The sequence below is a fragment of the Carassius carassius genome, chromosome 48 (assembly GCF_963082965.1).
Source record: "Carassius carassius chromosome 48, fCarCar2.1, whole genome shotgun sequence".
In the NCBI taxonomy this organism is placed as follows: domain Eukaryota; kingdom Metazoa; phylum Chordata; class Actinopteri; order Cypriniformes; family Cyprinidae; genus Carassius; species Carassius carassius.
Window position 1 is genome coordinate 18619163 of NC_081802.1, and position 20917 is coordinate 18640079.

A 20917-nucleotide genomic window follows, 5' to 3' on the forward strand; every position below is an offset into this window, starting at 1 on the left:
GCACAGTTCTCAAGCCCTCCCCAGACCTCACTCATATCAGACCTTCTTCAGAGCAAAATGCGCTATAAAGCTTTACTCATAGGCTGGATAAGATTTGGATAAGGGAGGGACATGTCAGTGCTGCAGCACTGAAGACCCCCTTCAGCGCTTGCCTCAAAGACACACACACAGAGACAGAGAGAGAGAGAGAAAGAGAGAGAGAGAGAGGGAGGAAGGGAGCTGATGACGTCGTCGCCGGGAAGCTCCCGGTAGAAGGCGCGCGCCCGCGGGAGGGGCCGCTAGAAAATGGCGAGTCTGTGCAGAAGGCAGCAATGTACGATCGAGAGGCGCGGCTTTCGGCAGGAGCTTGACTCGTGGAGGCATAAACTCATTCACTGTGTAGGTAAGCTCGTTTAACCTAACGCAGAACTGTGTAGTGGGGCATCGCCGGCTGATTGAATGTGTTTATTTGGTGTGAGGACCTGCGAAAATCTATTGCATTTATTTATTTTTTTCTCGCAACGATTTTTTTCCTTATAGCCGCTCACCACCCGCTGGACCTTATCCAAAATCGCAGTTATGAGTTTAGTTGCGCGGACGATAAATATCTGTTAAATACTGGAGCTATATTTGCGTTTTTTTTTTAGAATGTTTAACAGTTGGTGTTTTGGCCCAACATCATTTCTTTTGAATTATTATTTTTTTAGAGAAAATTTAGGCGATGTTTATTTATTGTAAGCAGGGCGTGTTACGTGTACAGAGGGAATTGTGCACTGACCAATCACCGGTATCCGTTTTGCCAGAGTGCGCGTTCCCTGCTTTATTGTAGGCTACTGTATTATTTGGGGGGGAGGGCTGTGCGCGTCCCCGCCCCACCGCGCGCGTGCCCTCCCTTCCCTCAAATCATCGGCGCTGGGGGAGCGCGCATTGCTGCAATGGGGAAATGTCAGAAAATAATTTTGTATTTTAGGGGAAGGTGGGGGTTGACAAAGAAAATGACACTGCGCATATTGCTTAGTTGTTATCGCGGCCTTGTCAAGGCCACATTCGTCTTTCACTAAACATTTTAACATAGAGCATTGATCTTAAGTCAGGAGATTTTTATGCGCTGATATTTGAGTCAGTTTTGATTTTTTTTTCGTTAATCGATTGCTCGCTTTGAAGCAGAAAGGCAGTCATGAACAAGACGTGCTAGTGTAGCCAAAATGTCGAGCAAATATCAACAATATTTGGTTTTAAGAAGCCAAGAGTCACGTTTCTTATTTGTTATTTACTCATTTTTGGTTCTCATTTCCAAAAATATGAGAGATACTGTTGTTTTCCCGCCCCTCCCCCGTTAAATCTAACGTTTCATTAGCTTTGTTTAATCCCTTTAAATCGCCGTATCTGATGTTATTGGGAGATTATCTGTCGAGTCTTAACCGCCAGGTTTCCTAGTTTTCAACCCTAGATTTGTGTTAATCTCCCTTTTAATGTCAGAAAGAAAACCCGTGGCTTTTGGCATCTGTTAACTGCAGCTTTTGAGTAAATGTTGGTCACTCTTTCTATCAACCACAACATTGTACTGTAGATATAACGATGAATGGTGAGTGTCTAATGCTGCCTTAATATCAGATATTAAATATAATCATATATGGGACACTAAAGATGGGAAAGCTTTTTTGGGGAGGGGGTGGGGGGGGTTTAATTCATTGCTATTCTGTGAAGAAAAGGGAAATATATTTGACTGGGAGCTTTTAACAAGGTCCCCCAAGGCAATAATATTGGTGAAATTGAAACATTGTGAGTTTTTAGGCCCGCGATAGTCATAGAGGTTATTAAATTAATCGCTACCCGATGTAGGCTAGTTAACTGAATAAAGATATTTCTTTGAGAGTACAGTCCCTATAAAGTCGTTATGAAATCCCAATCACGAATGACTTGAAATGCCATACAGAAATGTGTGGAACTCTGCTTTAAATATAATTGCTGTGTTGAAGGCTTAAATATTTGTTTCTAGGGATGCCTAGAATGTAGACTAAATAATTTGGGTTTAGACAATGGAAAGTCTCCAGTGAATTGGAAATGAGAGCTTAGCGTTGGATGTAAAAAGCAACCAAAGTCTTTAACCTCCCATCGCGTTTCTGAAATCTAGAAGTATGTCAAAGTTGATTCACACCTACATGAGAAGAATTTCCGTCCTCGCTCTGCTGATAACGCTTTAGGGAGCATCATAAATCATTCCCACAAACTTTTTTCAAGGGTCAAAGTTCCAAATTCTAAACTCTGTTGTTGTTAACGAACTCTCCTTGAAAGCCAGCATAGAAGATTCTTTCCCAGTCAGTTTGATGCTGAATTTGGACTGTCAATGATATTATATTTTTCCATAATTTCCTTTTTTCTGTTTGTACTCTGCTACTAAATTATTTTCTGTAATGTAACATGGACTATAATGTTTAATACAGCTAGCTTTGTCTTTGTTTGTTGATCTGTGAACCGATACTGCATTAGCGAACTAATGAAAAACATTTTGAAGAAAAAATTACCGTTAGTAATAATTATAATGTTAATAATAGATAAACTAATAATATTTGACAAAGAGTACCAACATTGAATTTGTCACCAAATTCATCAACGCTTTTCTGTTCGAGGTAGTGAACAGCTTGGTCATTTATTTTAATTCACTAGAAGTAACCATCTAGTATATTTCAATTCAATTATTTCCGTTTATTGGTGGCTCAAGGTTTGGTGAAAAGGTTGTTGAATGAGTTGCGTTGGGTTGTTGATGTATTAGTCTTTAATCTTAGTTTAACTCTTGAAGTTGTCTTTTTATCTAGCCTTGAAGCCTCTAAATGCATCAAATGTAGTTTGATCATGTGTGTGTAGAGCTTTCAGTTGGTTAAATAAATAACTCTGGTGAGATGCCGCTGTTTTAATCAAACACATTTATTCGTCTGCTATCTATTTTATACTGGCTACAAACAGCTTATACATACATGGATGTGCCAAAACTCATCCTAACCTTGGCTTTCTTGGCTTTTCAGACTCTTTCTGTGTGAATTTGTCACCACACGTTTGGTGTCATTCACGAGAGCGTCACAAATTCAAACAAAACTGAAGGTCAAAGCTGCTTGTTGTGAGAAGCATTACCTTCAGGAAAAATGTCACTTTTTATTTTTATCTCTAGTCATCATCTACCTCCCCCTCGCTCTCTTCGAAACGCTCCCCTATGCATTCGCCTTTCCTCTCGTTTCATCAAAGATCAGCAGCAATCTTATGGCCAATTATGTTTCTTTCAATATCTCGCTCAAATATAGGGCTGGTTTAGATATTCCTTTGATATTTGAAAGTATCCAGTTTGGTTACCGTCTAGTCCTTTTACAAGTTATTGTAGTCCTGTAGAAAAAAATATTATTGGTTTCTAATCATGCATTTTAGTTTTGGTGGGTTGGGAATCTTTTTGCCGCATATTGAGAGTGCCTTTACCTTTAATTTTTTCTAGCTGGACTGTAAACCCATTCTAGCAGCTCTTGAACATCCACCCCCAAGTGAAGAGGTCGTTAAAGAAGCGTCTGGAGCTTTTTGACGACAGTTTCCAGCGGATTTAATTGGCATGTAGGCTGCGAGAAGTTGCATTGATTCGAGTTGCATTCTTTTTGACCATCGCTGAAAATCAACAGCATTTTAAATTGATAAAAAAAAATCTGAATTATGTATGGCTCTTTGTCTTGTTGAGAAGCTGCATGTAGTTACAGTATAGGAGGAAAATACTGCATATAATATTTGATTAAATTATTTACTAGTTAAATAATGAAATAACTGTTAAAAAGCCTGGGTTTGATAATGTATCATGCATTTTACTTAATATTTTATATAAAATATTGAACGATTCACTGAAACATACAAAAACCATTAGGATGCATTGCACTTTAAATTAAAAAAATAAAAAATAAATAATGTTTAGATGGCCAAGTGAAAATTACGTTTTGTTTGGACGTTTGGAAAAAAAAATTGCATTTTTGTTTATGTATCTAAAACTTTGATTTTACTTAATTTTAGCATTTATCTATAAAGTTTACAGCTTGGGTTTCCACCACTTTTATACTGAAGCGCTGAAGCTGTCAGGGCTTCGTTAAACCATGTAAGTGACTATCAGGGAAGTAGCATTATACTCCCACAGAGATAATACTTTTGGTTTTTCGCTGGATTGTTCTCAGCAGTTCAGAATCTTAAATGCGTCAGGCTGTCACAAGTATTTTGACATCTGGAAAGTCTGTCTCCACTATTTTCTGCTTTTAAACCCCAGGGACTCTCATTCTGTCAAAGGACATCTAGATTAAATCCGTATTTATCCCAATTCTGACTTTTTCGACTGATGCTAATCCTAATAATGGTTGTTTGTTAGATGTTGTTTGCAACTAAATTTGCAAAAGGAAATTAATAATAATTGTATAATAAGGCTTTGTTGTCAAGAACATTGAATTTTGGCCACATTTTGTTCTGTCAGGTTAAGTTTTCTCCTTAAATTCCAAAAAGATTCCAGGTACGCGAGACCTTTGATTCGATGAAGTTAGACATTCCTTAACAGGCTCTTGCACAAGAACTTTGGGAGTGTTTCTTTTTGATTTACAGTAACCGTTTAAGACAAGGTAATCTCAATTATTTTTACTCGTCCTCTTTCTTTGCTGTACTTCACATTAGCCTAAACCAATCCCTGCAAATCCAAATGTGTCAAAATCATCCATATGGTTTGCCATTTTTTTGTCTGCCTACTAGTCTCATGAGACACTGGTTGTTTTCCATTAAAGCCCCTGAACACTTGCTGTGTTCAGAATGGGTTTAGATTATACTCAAAGTTGAATGCCCTAAAAAGCTGCCTATGGGGGTCGAAGGATTTTTTTTAGTATTTTTGCTGCCTAATGCAGCAGATGATTTCAGGGAACTGCTGGAAAGCTGATGCAAATACTGATGATGCAGTTTTAGCATCATTTAGCAAAGTAGTTTTAATCTTGGGCTTAAACACTTAAAAAGTGTAGAAAAACATATGAAATGTTGTAGACAAAGACATGTTCAAGTGTAGCATGTTTTCAGCAGGTTATCTTTTTGCATTTATTAGATTTTACATTTTACAAATGTACCAATTAATTGAATGCAGTTCCAGTAATATTGTTGCAAATAGTTTGATATGAACATAAGTTGCTCTATTATAAAGTATATATCACTGTTGATGTCTCAGTCTTGTGTCCTTGCTGTCCATGTCATATTGAGTTTTGCAGTTAATGCACAATGTAAAAAGTGGTAATCTCCAACTGTTACATTGAAGAGGAATTTCTATTTTATGTAACCCCCCCAAATATTTGTTTTTTTGGTATGAATGGATAGTTAATTTAGATGTTATCATTTTTTCAGTATATTTTCATGCATTTTTGGTTCATGATGTTTAGCTATATTGGGGTGCCTTGCAGTGGTCGACTAGTCCAACAAACTAGTTGATTAGTGAGGTTGACTAGTTTTTTTTTTTCTTAGCAACAATGCTTTAATTTGCTACTGAATCAAAAAACGTTCAATTCATTACTTTTAAACACAACCAGCCAACTGGTACAAGTTAGCCCGTCCTTGAGCTATATGCTTATTTCATTAATTTTCTCCAACGACTCAGTCCTACATCCATGTGGATCCCACGTGTAAATGATTTCTTTTGTTTCTCGGTGGTAAAGGGCAGGAATGCATGTGTAAATCACATGATTTGAACAGCCCAAGCCTGCTGAAATCTCATATCAATTACACCCCCCACTCCCAACTAGAGATAATTTTATTCTCTGGTGATCTGAAGACTATTGTCTTAAGTGTCTTTCTGCTATTAAATGAGGATTAACTTGGAGTCCCGATGTAAGACTACATTAACTGCAAATAATTACAAAAGTAAAATAAACTACATATTATTATTTGGAAAATGGTGAATTATTATGAAGTTATTTCTGTTCATTTAAATATTCCCACACAGTTCTGCATCAGGCTTACTATAAAAGTCATTTAGTGGAAATGCATAATAACTGTTATCTCTTCAGCCAAGTTATTACTTTTTGTCTGTGTTTTTCAACCTGTTCCTAACTAGATTAAATCTCATTAAAAACCAGCCTAGAATAATATTTAAGCCGATATAGAAAGTACATAAAGTTATTTGCTGAAGTTTGAGCAGATGCTGTTGTTTTGCATTTAAACCTTGGGAAACCACTTCTCATAAATTATGTGAGAAACACAAAACAATAGACTTGGATATATAAGATGAAATAGGTTATTTTCATTTCTGGCTAAATCAGCTGGCCAAATAAGAATTTTTGAACATTTGTGTAAAAAGGCAGATTTTGTGTTTGTGTGTGAGTTGATTTGCTGATTTCTGCATTGTCTTAACTAATCTATGTAATGTTTTTGATTTGGATGTTTGATTTGTCAGGGATGGATCTGGCGGATTCAATAGACAGATTGTTTGGTGGGAAAGAGCATTTTTGAATGGAGTATCATATCACCTGCATTGTATGTCAACTAGAGAGATGAAGTTTTCCTTTCACTCATGTATTGTTGAATTATGACAGTGGCATTCAATGGATAACATTCTCTGATGTCTTTATGAAAGGTGAAGCTCAACCCCCCCAAAAAAGGGAAAATTTCATAATTATACGCTCTGTTTTTGAAAGTCAGGAGTTATTTAACAGAATGTCCAAGCTGCTATTTTACATAAAATTAAAATATTCTCTTTTCACTTTCATTGTTTGGAAAAGAGCAGCTTGGACATTCTCCTGAATTTCTTTTTCACAGAAGAAAGAAAGTTGGGAACAACATTATATTTGACTTTCTTAAGGTCTCTGCACACTGAGTTTTTGAAATCCAAAAAATTTGTAACGCACAGAAACCTTGCAACTTGAGTCTGATGCGTATTAATTGATCTGTTGCAGGAAAAAAGAAAGGAAATATTGGGTCCATCCAATCCTGAGATATAGAGAGGACTGAGATTTCCCCCTCAATAGCAGCGGGATAATTCTGGGTGATTCAAAGTTTACTTCAGGATGTCCGTGGCACAGTTTGATATTTTAGCTAGCGATACTAGAGCCACATATTAAAAAGAAGACCACTAATTTGTGAACTCAGTGTGCAAGGATCTATATAAAGTGCTTTGTGCTGCGAGACGATGTGGATGAACTCGACAATCGCCATTCTGTATTTCGGAGTTCGCTTGTACGGTGGCTCTGAACTGTCAAAACACCTCTCAACATGCTTGCTACGGTTGCGAAAAATTCAAAAAATCAATCACGATCCCAATTTTTTTATGACGGACTAATATTACGCAGGCGGTGTAAACGTGATTGACATAATGTGAGGTCATATTTATTTTTTTTACGTACAAAAATTACGGACTAAATTTTCGGACTCAGTGTGCAACGACCTTGATGGTGGTTTTGTTCCTGGTTCTAAAAATAGATGTTGACAGATATTTATTTTAAACAGTATGTATTGCTCTATTGGTATGAATCATTGAAAATTATTAAATATGATTATTTAATTTTGGGGGGAAAACTCTGTGGCACAATCAAACCTAGTTGTATTTTACTTGCTGCATTAAGCATTTTTAAATATACTTGGGATTTACTGCATTGTATATACAAAATAATAGTTTACCTATATGTTATTGTATTGTAAAAACAGAAAATAGATAAGAGAGACAGACTGATTAAAAAGATATAATTGATCCAAGGTTAGGGTGAAAAACAAAGACAATGTAGTGCATAGATACGCAAGATGAAGGCCAAGCCTTTTTTGTAGAGTGCTTTCATTCTCAGATTGACCTTAGGCTATATAAAAAAAATAAAAAAAAAAGCTATAGTTTTTAATAAAAAATGATTTTCTCAAAAACAGATATATTTTTAATCATGCTACAGATGTTCTGTGGGTTTACTTGGAGATCATCACATCAGCTTGACATGTTCCAGTCCTGAAAATAAAACCGTTTGTTGTGACTAACTAGCTAACGCAGAGTGGCTCGCAAACATGAAGTATTGTGGAATATCGACTGAAGTGTACATCTTTTGAAAGCACAGTCAACCAAGTATGAATGGTTCCTTTATTCTATATCACATTTGTTTTGTTTTTTGGAACACTTAACCCTATAAATAACCTGCTTTGCAGCGGACTTAAATCCAGACGTCTACTTTAACCTAATGCTGCACATTTGGTCTTAAATGGCCAAGTAAACATTGCTTTTGACACTAATCACCACCATCAAAAGCTTAAAATTGACTTTCATGGCCAGTAGTTCCTCTTTATGACGACTGGTGCATGTACGGGATCTACATTCCCTGCAGTTGGGGCTTGGTGACCTAAAAGGTCCTGTCATGGAAGCCCGATGTCCTGATGGGTTAAATGTGATCGGCCGTGCCCACATAGCACAGCTAAGGGTTTACGGTTTTCCCGCACTCTAAACTCAATCTAGGTCAAGAGGAGCCCGAATGACATTGTTTAACCTCCTCAGCAACAAAAAAAAGACCACTTGCAATGTTCTTGCTGGAGTTGAACAAGGGAAAATAAAATAGTTGATGCAGGAAGCAGTTGAGTGTGTTTTCTATTTGTTTTTCTCTGTATTTTGCGCACTAGCCTTGTACCTTGTTGCTAGAACATTCATGCAATCGTTTCCAGGTTTTTATGTTGATGGAAAAGCAAAGTCTTTCAGGTAATAGGACAAAATTATCTGGAAGATATTATTGTCATCTTGTTAACCTTATCAAATATACGTAAATTAACACAATATGTATTTACTAAATTGAGCCGAAGATAAGGTACAGCAATGAGCGAGTTATTTTTGGATCAGTTGGACCCAAGCAATGTGTATTATTATGGGCGTAAAATTATAATGATAATTATCAAGACATAATCATCCTTGGTAAAACGAGTTTGATAAAGATAAAATGTTTATTCACCAAAAGTGGACAGAAACAGCACAACTCATTTGAACTGTATTTTGACAGTATCTTGTGTGATTGTATAGCGTTTGTGTATTTATACTAAATCTATTTAGACTACTGTCTTTTCTGTAGATATACCTAGAAATCATATGTAGTTAAATATTTACCATTGAGGTGTTGTACGCTGTGGTTAACATGATCTAAATGTGAGCTACTATGGAAGAACAATGGTTCATTTGAATAAAACTCAGTCAGAATAATTACATTTCACCATCTAAAATTAGGCTGTTTCAATTTTTACAGATAATGCACAAAGCTACTTCCACTGTCAGCTCAAGCTACTGTTAAATGTGCATTTCTAAGAGACAAAAAAGTAATATTAATACACACGTTTCATGATTTGAAGCAGTATCAATCATTAGAACATACAGAAACTGAGAAGTGTTTATCATGTTCTATCATGACCATAAAGAGTAGTTTAAAACCACAATTAACGGTCTGGTTTCTACAACTTTCACTCAGGAAATTGTATTGTGATAATCTTTTTCGGCCATATTGCTCAGTCCTATTTGACTCTTGTCTGATAAGTGTGCCAGTTGGTTGATTTCAATGGATAGATTGGATATTTTGCTGATTTTGAGCTGGGATGTGCAAAAATTCAAAATAGAGTAGTTAATAGGGGTTCCTGAGTGACTAGTTGACTTGGAGGGCCTGAATGATTAGTCCAGTTTCAGGCTGAATTGATCATGATCAGATGTTTTTGTCTTCAAAAGAGCTGTTTAACAGCGAAATCTCAGCACTCTAATTAAAGCAGCAATTGAAATATCAAATATATAGGTTATATTTGTAGTGAAGAAAAGTTTAAATCGATTAGCCAAACTCACTACATTAGATGTGTGTACATTTCATATGCAATCATTTAACTGTATATGTATTTAAAAAAAAAGATCTTTATTACACTGGCCATCTGCCACCCTAATCTCTGAATATCTACATTAAAAAAACTCATCAGTCATTTTCTATTCTTGATACACTGTGGATAAAAGTATAAAAACGTTTTAGCGCTAATTTTACCCTTTAACCTTTTGCGTTTGATCTAATGCATCCGCAGTAGATGGTTATGACCATAGGGTTATAAATACCTTCCTAACTTCACCCTAACCACATAATTAGTCATTCATCTGCAAAGAAAGACGATGAAATGGATGATGGGGGTCACTTTCTTGATTGGATTTTTTCCACCTTTTATACTACATGTCCTTTAGAAATCAAAAGCCAGACGAGCTGAGTTTTTATAAAGCAACTTTTCACTTGCACACCAAACATGTTATATATATTTAGTCCGTGAAATGACTGGCAGGCAGCAGGAGACAAAAAGGTATGGAGGAAAAGCTAATTAGGAGAAGTATAGCGATCTCGCCCAGTGTCACTAAGCAATGTGCAAACCTTCTTTTTATGCCCCGAGGTTAGGTCGCACACATCTGAGAAAAGCCGGTCTGCCGCTACAAATTTCCCTTTTCTGTTCTCTCTTTAATAATAAAATATGTGCACCTTGCGACCTCATAATTAGCTTTTTCTAGAGTCCTTCAAATTAATTAGTTTGATGTCTGTGTATGAAATTTGAGATAGAGGGCATTTAATCGCAGATGCAGTCAAAATGGCAGTAGCGTATGCTTATTTATATCTCACACGGGTGGTGTGCGACTGTTTTGTTTACGCTTCTGCCATAAAAGAAAACATTTTTTTAGTAGTTAGAGGCCTTGAATCCAAAAAATTTAATGTAGGCTTTTACTTGAAGATTAGTGACTATGTGGTACGGCTGGGCTCGGTTTGCGTTTCCACTGCAGTTTAGTATCTCTTTAGAGTGGGCGGGATTAACAAAGGAATTATGATCCATATTACAACGTTATTGCTTCGTTGGACTAAACGTGCTTCATGAGATGTCGTTCAGTGGACCCTTACCTTTCTAACTAAACCGGGATTTACAGCTGTGAATGTGTTTATGACTCCTTATTACGACGGATCTGGTATGTACAGCGTTTCCATTATTCATGTTTTTATGTGAACTGCTTACACAAATGTAGCAAATACAGTCTTTATAAGCTTTCCATTGAAAAACAGCAATCTGTCGTCGATGCTTGAGGCTTAGATCTTTATAATGATACATAGTTTGTCAAGAGTAAATTTGTCCCGTTTCATTTAATCTGTTCGTAAACACTGACACGTGCGAGTTGAGGGGCGTTCAGGACGAGGGCGTTGGGTTAAAAAAAGCAGCGCTCATTTGAAACAGATTTATTCGATCCTTCTCTGGCTGTGCTGATTTAAATCTAGCGATTGTTTTGTGTTTATGTTGCAAGTTCAAGAGTTTACACGCCATGTTTTGGTTCGGTTTACTTGGAACTTCAACCAAGGTACCAGGTACCCTACTTAGTGGAAAACCCCCCAAAAGTGAACCGTACCGTGCAGTAGATTGATGCTCATGCGGATGCTGTTGGTTCAAATCCAGCTTGCAACATTTCGCATTTGAAAAGTTTCTTCCTTTCATGTCTTTTCACCCTTACATGGTATAAATTTTTGCTATTTGTGCTTTTAAAAATGTTTTCTTTTCTCTCTGATAAAAAACTCTGTGAGAAGGCCAAACATGAAAAAAGTTGTATTTGTATGTTTTGAATTCATTGTTTGTGTTGAGCCAAAAATTCTTCACTTTATTTCTGCTACTATGTGTTTCTTTTTAGTTTCCTTTTTTAGAAAAGCATTTGACAAGGTCAGCTGTGCATGGACTATGCTTTTGTGTCCGTGTTCACAGTTTATTTGGAATTGAAGTAAATTGAATCTGGCAGAACGTGTGAATTGAAGCGTAGGAAACCTATAAAGCACTTTCAGGAAGAGGTCACTGAATAGAGAACTTCAGTCTATAGATATCACATTGTCACCAAGCCCGGTCACATGTGATATCTGCTCTATTCATTCAGCATTCATTTGTATAGTATGTGTACGCCGTATCTCCCAGGTGATTGAGACAAGAGAAGAAATGCTTCCTAGACAGCTATACGTCTTTAAGAATTCATCTACTTTCTCAAGGGTGAATCTTTACGGCTGCAGAAAAAGCAGTCAAATCTTCTACAGGATCTCTATTACCTTAATATCTGTTCAACTCCAACAATAACAAAATGAACGTCTTAAATACAGAATACAACATACAGTATACACTTTTGAATACATTGCTAGCTGCTTTTTTGAGACGCAAAGTGTCACTGCATCAAGAGTTGAAGATAATGATTTGTGAATTTTTTTTTACATAGATTTTGAAATAATTACTTTTAACTAAACTACTTAACTACTTTTTACTTTTGATTTACAGTGTAAATTCAGAAAGCATCACTTGTTTGATTAAATAAAGGATATCTATACATCGTTATACCAATTTTAGCTCAAAATGAATTCATATATTATTCTAGCTATGTTTCTTGCTGAGTTAATATTGGAGCACATTCAAATCTTATTTCATTTATTTTTATATACAAGGAACAATAGAATTCCTAATCATTTTAGTGGCCTTCAGTTGGATAATTATATAATTGGATAATTAATTAGACGTTCTGCTTTTGGCACATGGCACACTGAATAAATCATTGGCCCCAACAGAATCGTTGAATTGCACAGCGTGACTCCTGCGTGCCGCCACACTGAATTTCAGCCGACGGCTTCCTGTTGGATGATTATCAGGAAAATGTTGCTGCTTTTTTTTCTTTGAAATTTAAAGAATAGCCGTCAGGGTCACAATGGCAGGTTCTTCACAGATTATGATTGCTTGCTCAGAGACTGAGGCTTTTTTTTGTGGGTTAACTCCTTAACCAAACAAAGAGAAATGACCCAGTTTCTTCTGCCCCTCCCCAATTTGAATATGCTTGGAGTGAAATTGGATAAATGCATTTGAAATGTGGAGAAACTACTCTTTAAACGCAACAATGGACTGAAAAATAAGGGTGGGGACATTTTTTGGAGGTTTTTTTTTTGGTGTCTTTTGAATTGCCTAGAGCCGGATAAAGGGCGATCTACTCTTACCATCACAGAGGTTGCCACAGTGACTGTGTGTGTGTGTGTATTGAAGTAGGTGTGTTTTAGGCACTTATATTCATTGTATTAGTCAATTTGTTCATTGGTTTGTTCTTAAACTCAAAATTAAGTTGTGTCTTGTCTTAGTTGCCTTTGGCCAGGCTGCTTTGTAGTGGCCGTCTCATGGATTGGCTCTACCAGATAGAGATGGTTGTAGTTGACACAGATTTCCCCTGAAGAACAACCCCAACCCCCTTTCTGCCTCCAATGTATGAAGAATTGGGGGTAGGGAGTTGGCTTAATTTAGGGTTAAGATAAACCACGGGTAGAAAGCATGCACTGTCTCCAATATGCTGATTTTAATGACTTAATGAAGGTATTGTCCTCCCCGGAGAGAGAAAGCTCTTTTTTCCCCCTAGTCTTTATGTAAGATGATATTGATCTCTTGGGTGGTGCTTAGTTCCTTAAAATGTTACAGAAGTCGTTTGGAAGACATTGACAATAGCTTAAGTCTTTAAGGAAAGTGTATATTTGAAAACCTAAATTAGCAACCAGTTTGATTGTTTAACATAAATAAATAAAAATCTTAACAACATTCACAAAGCCAAAATCTTAATGAATTTTTGTAATAATAATTCAGAAGCAGTTAATATCCAAGTCCATTTTAAAGGGGCCAAATGGCAAGCGGTGTGCCTCAGGGTTCAGTACTCGATCCAATGTGTGAAAGTCTATAAATTGACATGCAGTCACCACAGCTAAAAAATAATTATAATGCCAAATTTCATCCTTTGCATAGAGACATTGTTATGTCTTTTTTGCAGTATGTTTATTTTCATATTTGATCTAACAAAATGGAACATGGACTTGACAAGAACATAGCTTGAGGATACTGTTTAAAAAACCCTGGTGTAGTTTATGAATTGAAGCATTTCAAGTTAATTGTATTTAGGCTAATTTCTGCATTAGAAATAAAAGCATGATTGTTTGTACAGTAACTGTGTCATCTAAAAACCTAAGGGAAGTAGTAAAAACCTTTGAGGGAAGTCGTGGCCTAATGGTTAGAGAGTCGGACTCCCAATCGAAAGGTTGTGAGTTCGAGTCCTGGGCCGGCAGGAATTGTGGGTGGGGGGAGTGCATGTACAGTTCTCTCTCCACCCTCAATACCACGACTTAGATGCCCTTGAGCAAGGCATCGAACCCCCAACTGCTCCCCGGGCGCCGCAGCATAAATGGCTGGCCACTGCTCCGGGTGTGTGTTCACAGTGTGTGTATGTGTGTGTGTTCACTGCTCTGTGTGTGTGCATTTCGGATGGGTTAAATGCAGAGCACAAATTCTGAGTATGGTTCACCATACTTGGCTGAATGTCACTTCACTTTCACTCACTTTTTCACTTAAAATCTGTCCTTAATATAGATTAAATGTATGCAGTTTGTTAGGTTAAGTTTAATTACTTTTTACATTGAACAGTTAGATTGTGTGGAAAGCTTGTTTGGAAATAGTGTCCTTCAACCATCTGCAGAACTCAAACTATATCGATCTCATCTACTGGTTAGATGCATTGGTGCTTGTTGCCCAGTGAAAGTAAATTATTCATACATCCACTACACTATATATAGATAATTAATGGTCACCAGGAAGTTCAAACAAAAAGCTGCTGATGTGACTCCCTGGTGTTGAATTGATTGGCTTGTTTCTGTATGTTCCGCTCCTTTCAATTGGACCTTTCCTCACCCTGATTGTTACATTTTTGTGCATGTATGCAATGCATTCTTTATTTGGTCTTGGTGATTTAAGGTTGTGTTGTGTAGTGAATGAATGTTAGTTTTGTTGGGTTGAATGAGTCGCTCTTTTGTGGCGATATCCCACACAGTTCTCCTCTAACAGGCCTCTTGCACTAGTGCTTTTCATATTTAACTACACGTCATATGAACAAGCACTTAATTGAATAGAATTTAAGCATTTAATACAAACTCAGTATCCCTTAAAAAATTCAAGTCGATTTAATGAGGGTTTTATGAGTTTTTGGAAGAGCATGATTCCCTTTTTTTTTTATTTTTTTTTTTATTGTTAGTGTTTCTCAAATGTATTTGCAAAAACAATTCTAACGTAAATGGTATGCTTTAACACAAATATCTTTTCGTTCTGTGTACAGTACTCAATCATTGTGTACCGATGCAATTATCCACTAGACATTGAAAACCGCTGCAGTTTCAGCAGTAATGCTGTGCATTTAATGGACTTGAATGTTGGAACACTTTGAAGTGCTCATTTTTGTTTTCAAAGCCTCCTTTGTAGCCAGCAACAATTTGGAATGCATGCTTTAAAAGCAAACTGTAGCGGGAACAGCTGATGAATAGTGAATCGCACTAACTAAGCCTGCTGGTTTGTGTTTCTGTCAGAAAGAACGCCGTATCCTGAAGGACAAAAACTTGTGATCATGTTCTTCTTAATCATTGCGACAGGACGTCATTGAACAAGCTGTAAGGGTTTGCCTTAAACAATTAGAGAAAATGCCACTATGATCCTTTCAAGTTTAAGTGTGTGGTTTAGAATAGAGAATGCACAAAAATGTTATTCCGTTCACATTAATTATTTTTATTATAATGACTGCTATTATAAATCTTTTTTTTTTCACTTTTGATTTTTGTTTTGCCTTTTTCTTGATCATTTTTGTTGTTGACTTAATTAGGAGATTGCAATGTGTTGTGCATTAGCTACTAGCATGGTATAACTCTCAAAAATATTGCGTCTTTTAATTTGTTCCCTTTTTAAAGCACCAAAACTACTGGCATTCACATCTTGACATTCCGATGTCTGCATTGCATTTGATTCCTTTCCAAGATTTCCTTTCCAAGAACCATTACTATAAAACATTTACACAGAGTAGGCTAATACTTGTCTTTTTTGTTTCCTATTTTAGCAGATTCTTCAGGGTGTATTCATGCAACTATGCTCTTGAGCTGGTATTTGCAGTTAATTAAACTAAGTGGCAGTATTAAATCGGAAAAGCATTGATTTAGTTCATAAAATTGAAAGCAGTTTGTGCACGTGCGGGGGTGGACGTGGGTGGACATGTGATTTCGACTTATAGACCTTCCACAGAGCTAATAAGAACATACCTTTGTTTTCTTCACAGGGTTTGAAAGCATTTTGGAGGGGCTGTTTGGACCAGGACTCATTAAAGATCTTACCCTCTTTCAAGGTCAGTGTTACATTGGATACGATGAAGGTGAAGATTATACTGATGGTTCTTTTTAGATAAGAAGAATGCTGTGTTTGGAGTTAATTTTTAATTTAAGTCTAAATTATGTCATATTTGAATCTGATTTTTTTTAACCTTTCTTGTATATATGCTATTATTTTATCCTTTTCCCAGACTTTATATTTTAAATTATGAAAATCCATAAAAAAATATGATTTACTACATATATTTAAAACTATATTTTAAATTAAAGTAATTTCCAAATGAACGTGCAATTTTATTAAACTAATAAGTTTGAAAAAATAACTAATTAAAAAAAGTTAAAAAGTTGGCAGTATTTAAATGTTAAAACTGTCATTTTATTCTAAGAATGCTTAAATATGTAATTTAAGATATGGTGGAGTTAGTGAGTAAATCCTGTGTCAAATAAAAATATGGATAATCCACAGTGGAGACTTCTAAGAGGAGCAGCCAAAAGTGAGATGTGTGGGGTGCGTCTCAGTTAGCTCCCTAGCTAGTGAATTGGTATAGTGTGTACATGAATCTGGGCACTGGTAAGGACCCTCGCATACTACACATTGGACAGTAACATGACTATTTACTATTTTGTAGAACATCACCAGTATTATTAATCAATAACAGGCAGACATAGTTTTTAATGTTTTTTGAACACACTGTTCTGTAACATATATTTTCAACAGCTGAATATTCATTATAAATGTTAACTAGATGTGTTTGCTACCTGTCTAGCGATGTGTTTATGCTTTTCAAATCTTCTATCATGTGTTATTGTGTTGGCTTAGCTATTTTATGTTTCACGCTTCAGAAATGTGATGTTATTCATGGTAACGGTGCGCAGTGAGCATCTACAATTCTCCCTTGTTTCTGTAGTGCATTATAGGTTTTTTTCAGGGAGCAAACCTTTAAATAAAGTTTTTTTTTTTTTGTCGTAAACTCAAATAAAATTGCTCATTTGAAAAACATCCAGTTTTTTTTCTGGAGTACCACAGGGCTCTATTCTAAGCCCTTGAGTAATTTTGTAAATTCACAATATGCGGCATCAATCTAATTAGCATATCAACCAGAAAATGTTTTAATTGTCTGTTTCTGAAGGTGTATACAATGAAGTCAGAAGACCCATTCATGAGCTTAAATCATCAAAACTAAATTTAAACATGAATTATAAACATGGTTTACAATTATAAAAGTGGTTTGCTCTTTTTGCACAACTTTAAATAAAAAAATGTAAGCTTCACACAATGATCATTTCTATGTTGGAGAAAAAGGTCATGTTTTTCCAAAGTTTTGACTTGTGTTGGTAATTATCAAGAGAAATACTGATTTTTGCAAAAACAGTAACCTAAAATTCACACAGCCACAAATTACATGGCCTTCTAGATGGAAGTGTTAATGCACTTTAAATGTTGCTCAAGTTAATAATTTATACACAGATCAGTACAGGTTAGTTCTGGTTATTCATTTTCTTTGACAACACGATCTAGTTGCTTCTAACAGATGTCACAATGTTACTTTTTATAGTCATGAGGAATATGCCCATATAAGACATCTTGTTTTAACACCTGGCGTAGTTAAAAATGGAAGATTGTCTCATCTCATTTTGCAGTCAAATATATATATATAATATGTATATATATATATATATATATATATATACATAAAAATAACATTGTAATGTGGCACAAACTATTATTTGGGATGCTACTGAAAACTGTCATTGTAGGAAGAACACAGAATATAAATATTATGTTAAAATGCATTATTATTTATAATTGGCCAACATGTGTTTTGTAATATGTGGCTTAATAAAAGTGTATTTAGTTGAGTTTGTAAAAGAATAGCAATGTTAGAATTCTTTTCTTCTTCTTGCAGATTGTGAGCCGGAGGGTGTGTCAGATTGGTCGTTTAATGAAAACTGTCTCTTTTGCTGCTTGAGACGTGAAAAAGTCAAGGTAATTAATCTTCCTACCTATATATTTCCACAGACAATGCATTAGCAATTTTACATATCACATTGAGTCATTGAATGTTTTCAACCATGCAGCACTTTAAAGATGTTTGTTGTAGTAGGGTCTTTGGTGTTGAAAGAAAAAAACGCTCATTAGCAGTTTTAATGTTTACCATTCAAATGACAGGTAATTATTATTCTAACTTAAGTTTTTGTTAAGCTATTACTTGACAACACATCTCCAGACATGACAGATGACTGTGAAGAAACTACAACACTGTCAGTCATTTGCCCTGGAGTTTTCTTTGCAATAATAAATCAGCTTTACTCTTTCTTTGAAACTGAACAGCTTTTGTATTCACAAATTTGCAGACATTTTCACAGGCTAACAATATAATTGGTAAACTGGTACATTTTACAGGTACCCCCCCCCCCCCCACCCCACAATGAAATTCATGTACAATTCATAATGAAGTATGATTATCAAATGTACATGCATTTTCAAATATGTTTGTTTTATTTATTTAATTAATTTTTGTCTCTTATTTTATTGTATTTTTTCTCTCTAGGAAAATCTGGTTGGTTTGAACAACCAAGTGTTATCAGAAGCGGACAGCTTCAAGCAAGAGCAGTCCAACATTAACAAACTTGAGAAGCAAGCAGAAGATTTCCTCAATGTTGTCTTCTATAGAAAGGGTAAGCCTTGCATTATATTGTACATTACAAGAGCTGAAACCAAAGTAGTTGACTTTCTATGTAATAATTCTATGTAATTTTTTCTTTTTTTTATATAAACATAGGCAATGGTGAATTAAATTGATGTCTTTTTTAATAGATTTGTAAGATAAAATTCAAATAGTTATGACATGGTAAATATCACTTTTGAAATAACAGACAATTAATTAAAAAAAAGTAGTTTTTTTATAATTTCATACACACGCATGACTTATGCACACAGTATATGTATATGGATGTCCAAGAAAAGTGCTTTGATGTTCAGATGTTTTCGGTCTTCTGGCTCTCCGTTTATATTTGTATATTTGATGTTTTTTACTCTAAACGAATATTAGGAAGGGGCCTTTCCTTTTTGGAAGGAAAATGTTTTCTGTAGGAAATGTTTTCAAAGGCTTGTCTGCCAAATCCAGCGGCTTTGATTTTTAACAATGGCACTAGCCATGTGTTTTGTGAAACCGTTAAATGATGCACTGTTATAAGATGTAAAATTCTTAAAAGAGGAAATTTGACAAGAGGTACTTTTAGTCAAATATTAACTTATATTCAACCCTGGATGTTCAATAACAATATTGCAAAATACAAGATATTTTTTTCAAATGTGTGTGAAGCAGAATTATTGTAATTAACTAATACTCAAAACTGTTACGTGAAATAAAATACTCAAAAAATGTTTGTTCTAAAAACGTAAAATCAAACTTATCTCAGCTAGTTGCCGAAGGAAAAAATACTTATTTTCATTCAGTGTAACTTAACAAACTAAAAATTAATTAAAATAAAAAAACTAATATGAAAAAACTAAAATTACAAAAAAATGAAATTAAAAAACTACAAATGTAATAAAAATTTAAATATAATAAAAAAACATTGAATAAAATGTAAATTAATATATATCTAAAATTTGAAATGACTAAAACGTATTAAAAAATGCAACAATAAAATTACTAAAACTTACTCAAATTAAAATGTAATATATATAAAAAACAAATTTCAAGTATAATAATACCTCAATTATACAAAAATAGCATTGGTGTGAAGTATAAGCAGTAAATATCATTGGAGTGATCAAAATATTTGGAGGATAGATTTTTATATTTTGTAGCTAAAATCTATTTGCTGTTTCTTCAAAAAACAAGTAGTATATATACGCTATAACACAATAATTGGCTCATCCCTTCATATATATGTTCCTTCAGCAGACCTCCCGAGATTTACAGACCCCCACATTCCTCTAGTGGCTCGTGAAATCATGCAGCGAATGATCCGACAGTTCGCTGCCGAATATACCTCAAAAACCAGCTCAACTCAGGACGTACCCCAACCCCAGTCCCAGCCCAACGGCACCAAGGACCAAAGCCTGCCGAAAGCGCCCTCGCTGGAGCCGGACGCCTCCACACCCGCTGCCTCCGCACAGAATCCCGTCCTCAGCAAGCTTCTCATGGCAGACCAGGACTCCCCACTGGACCTCACCATCAAGAAACCAGAGACTGAACCCAGAGAACAAGGCGAGGAACATTTCTGCTCATATTTACTATATTCTATTTTGCTGTATGCAAAAAATACTTTCTTTTTAAAAATGTCGAAAAATCCTTTACACAGAATTATATTTCAGAAGGAAATATATTTTATTCCAGAAAACTAATTCAACATATTTCTTCTCTGAAAACAAGTCATTATTTAGGCAACTGAAAAATCTTCAATATATTTTTTTATTTTTTGCCTTAATGTTATTAATTAACAATTAAACTCTGCACACCTGACGGCAATAGGTAGGTGCGTTGGTGACAAAGACCAAACAGGTCAAATACTAAAATGCAAAAAACAAATCCCGCTCACTGTACGTTTTTTAAGCAAAATTCCTGATGAAGGTCATGTGACCGAAACGTCATCAATAAATAAATATCAATAAACATCAATAAATAATAATAAACAACAATTAACCTAAATATTTTTTTCGTTCTAAAAAATAAAGCATGTACATTTTGAAGAGGGGAAATCTGTAAAAATTGAGGCAAATTAATTGTTGAATAAGTGTGTGAACATTTGTT

The 20917-nt window shown here is 35.3% G+C and overlaps 1 protein-coding gene across 2 annotated transcripts in view; it reads left to right on the forward strand.

The window, feature by feature from the left end:
* Positions 1–225: 225 nt before the first annotated feature.
* The window catches only part of LOC132131546 (ligand-dependent corepressor-like), a 31094-nt gene continuing 10402 nt past the window's right edge, over positions 226–20917 (forward strand). Inside the window, exons 1-5 of one of the 2 annotated variants that reach the window (XM_059543597.1) lie at positions 226–382; positions 16106–16171; positions 18062–18141; positions 18707–18833; positions 20066–20374. In XM_059543597.1, coding sequence (XP_059399580.1) covers positions 286–382; positions 16106–16171; positions 18062–18141; positions 18707–18833; positions 20066–20374 — 679 coding nt within the window. In that variant the 5' untranslated portion in view covers positions 226–285. The remainder of the gene's footprint in view (positions 383–16105; positions 16172–18061; positions 18142–18706; positions 18834–20065; positions 20375–20917) is intronic. The other variant, XM_059543598.1, reaches the window with a different exon arrangement.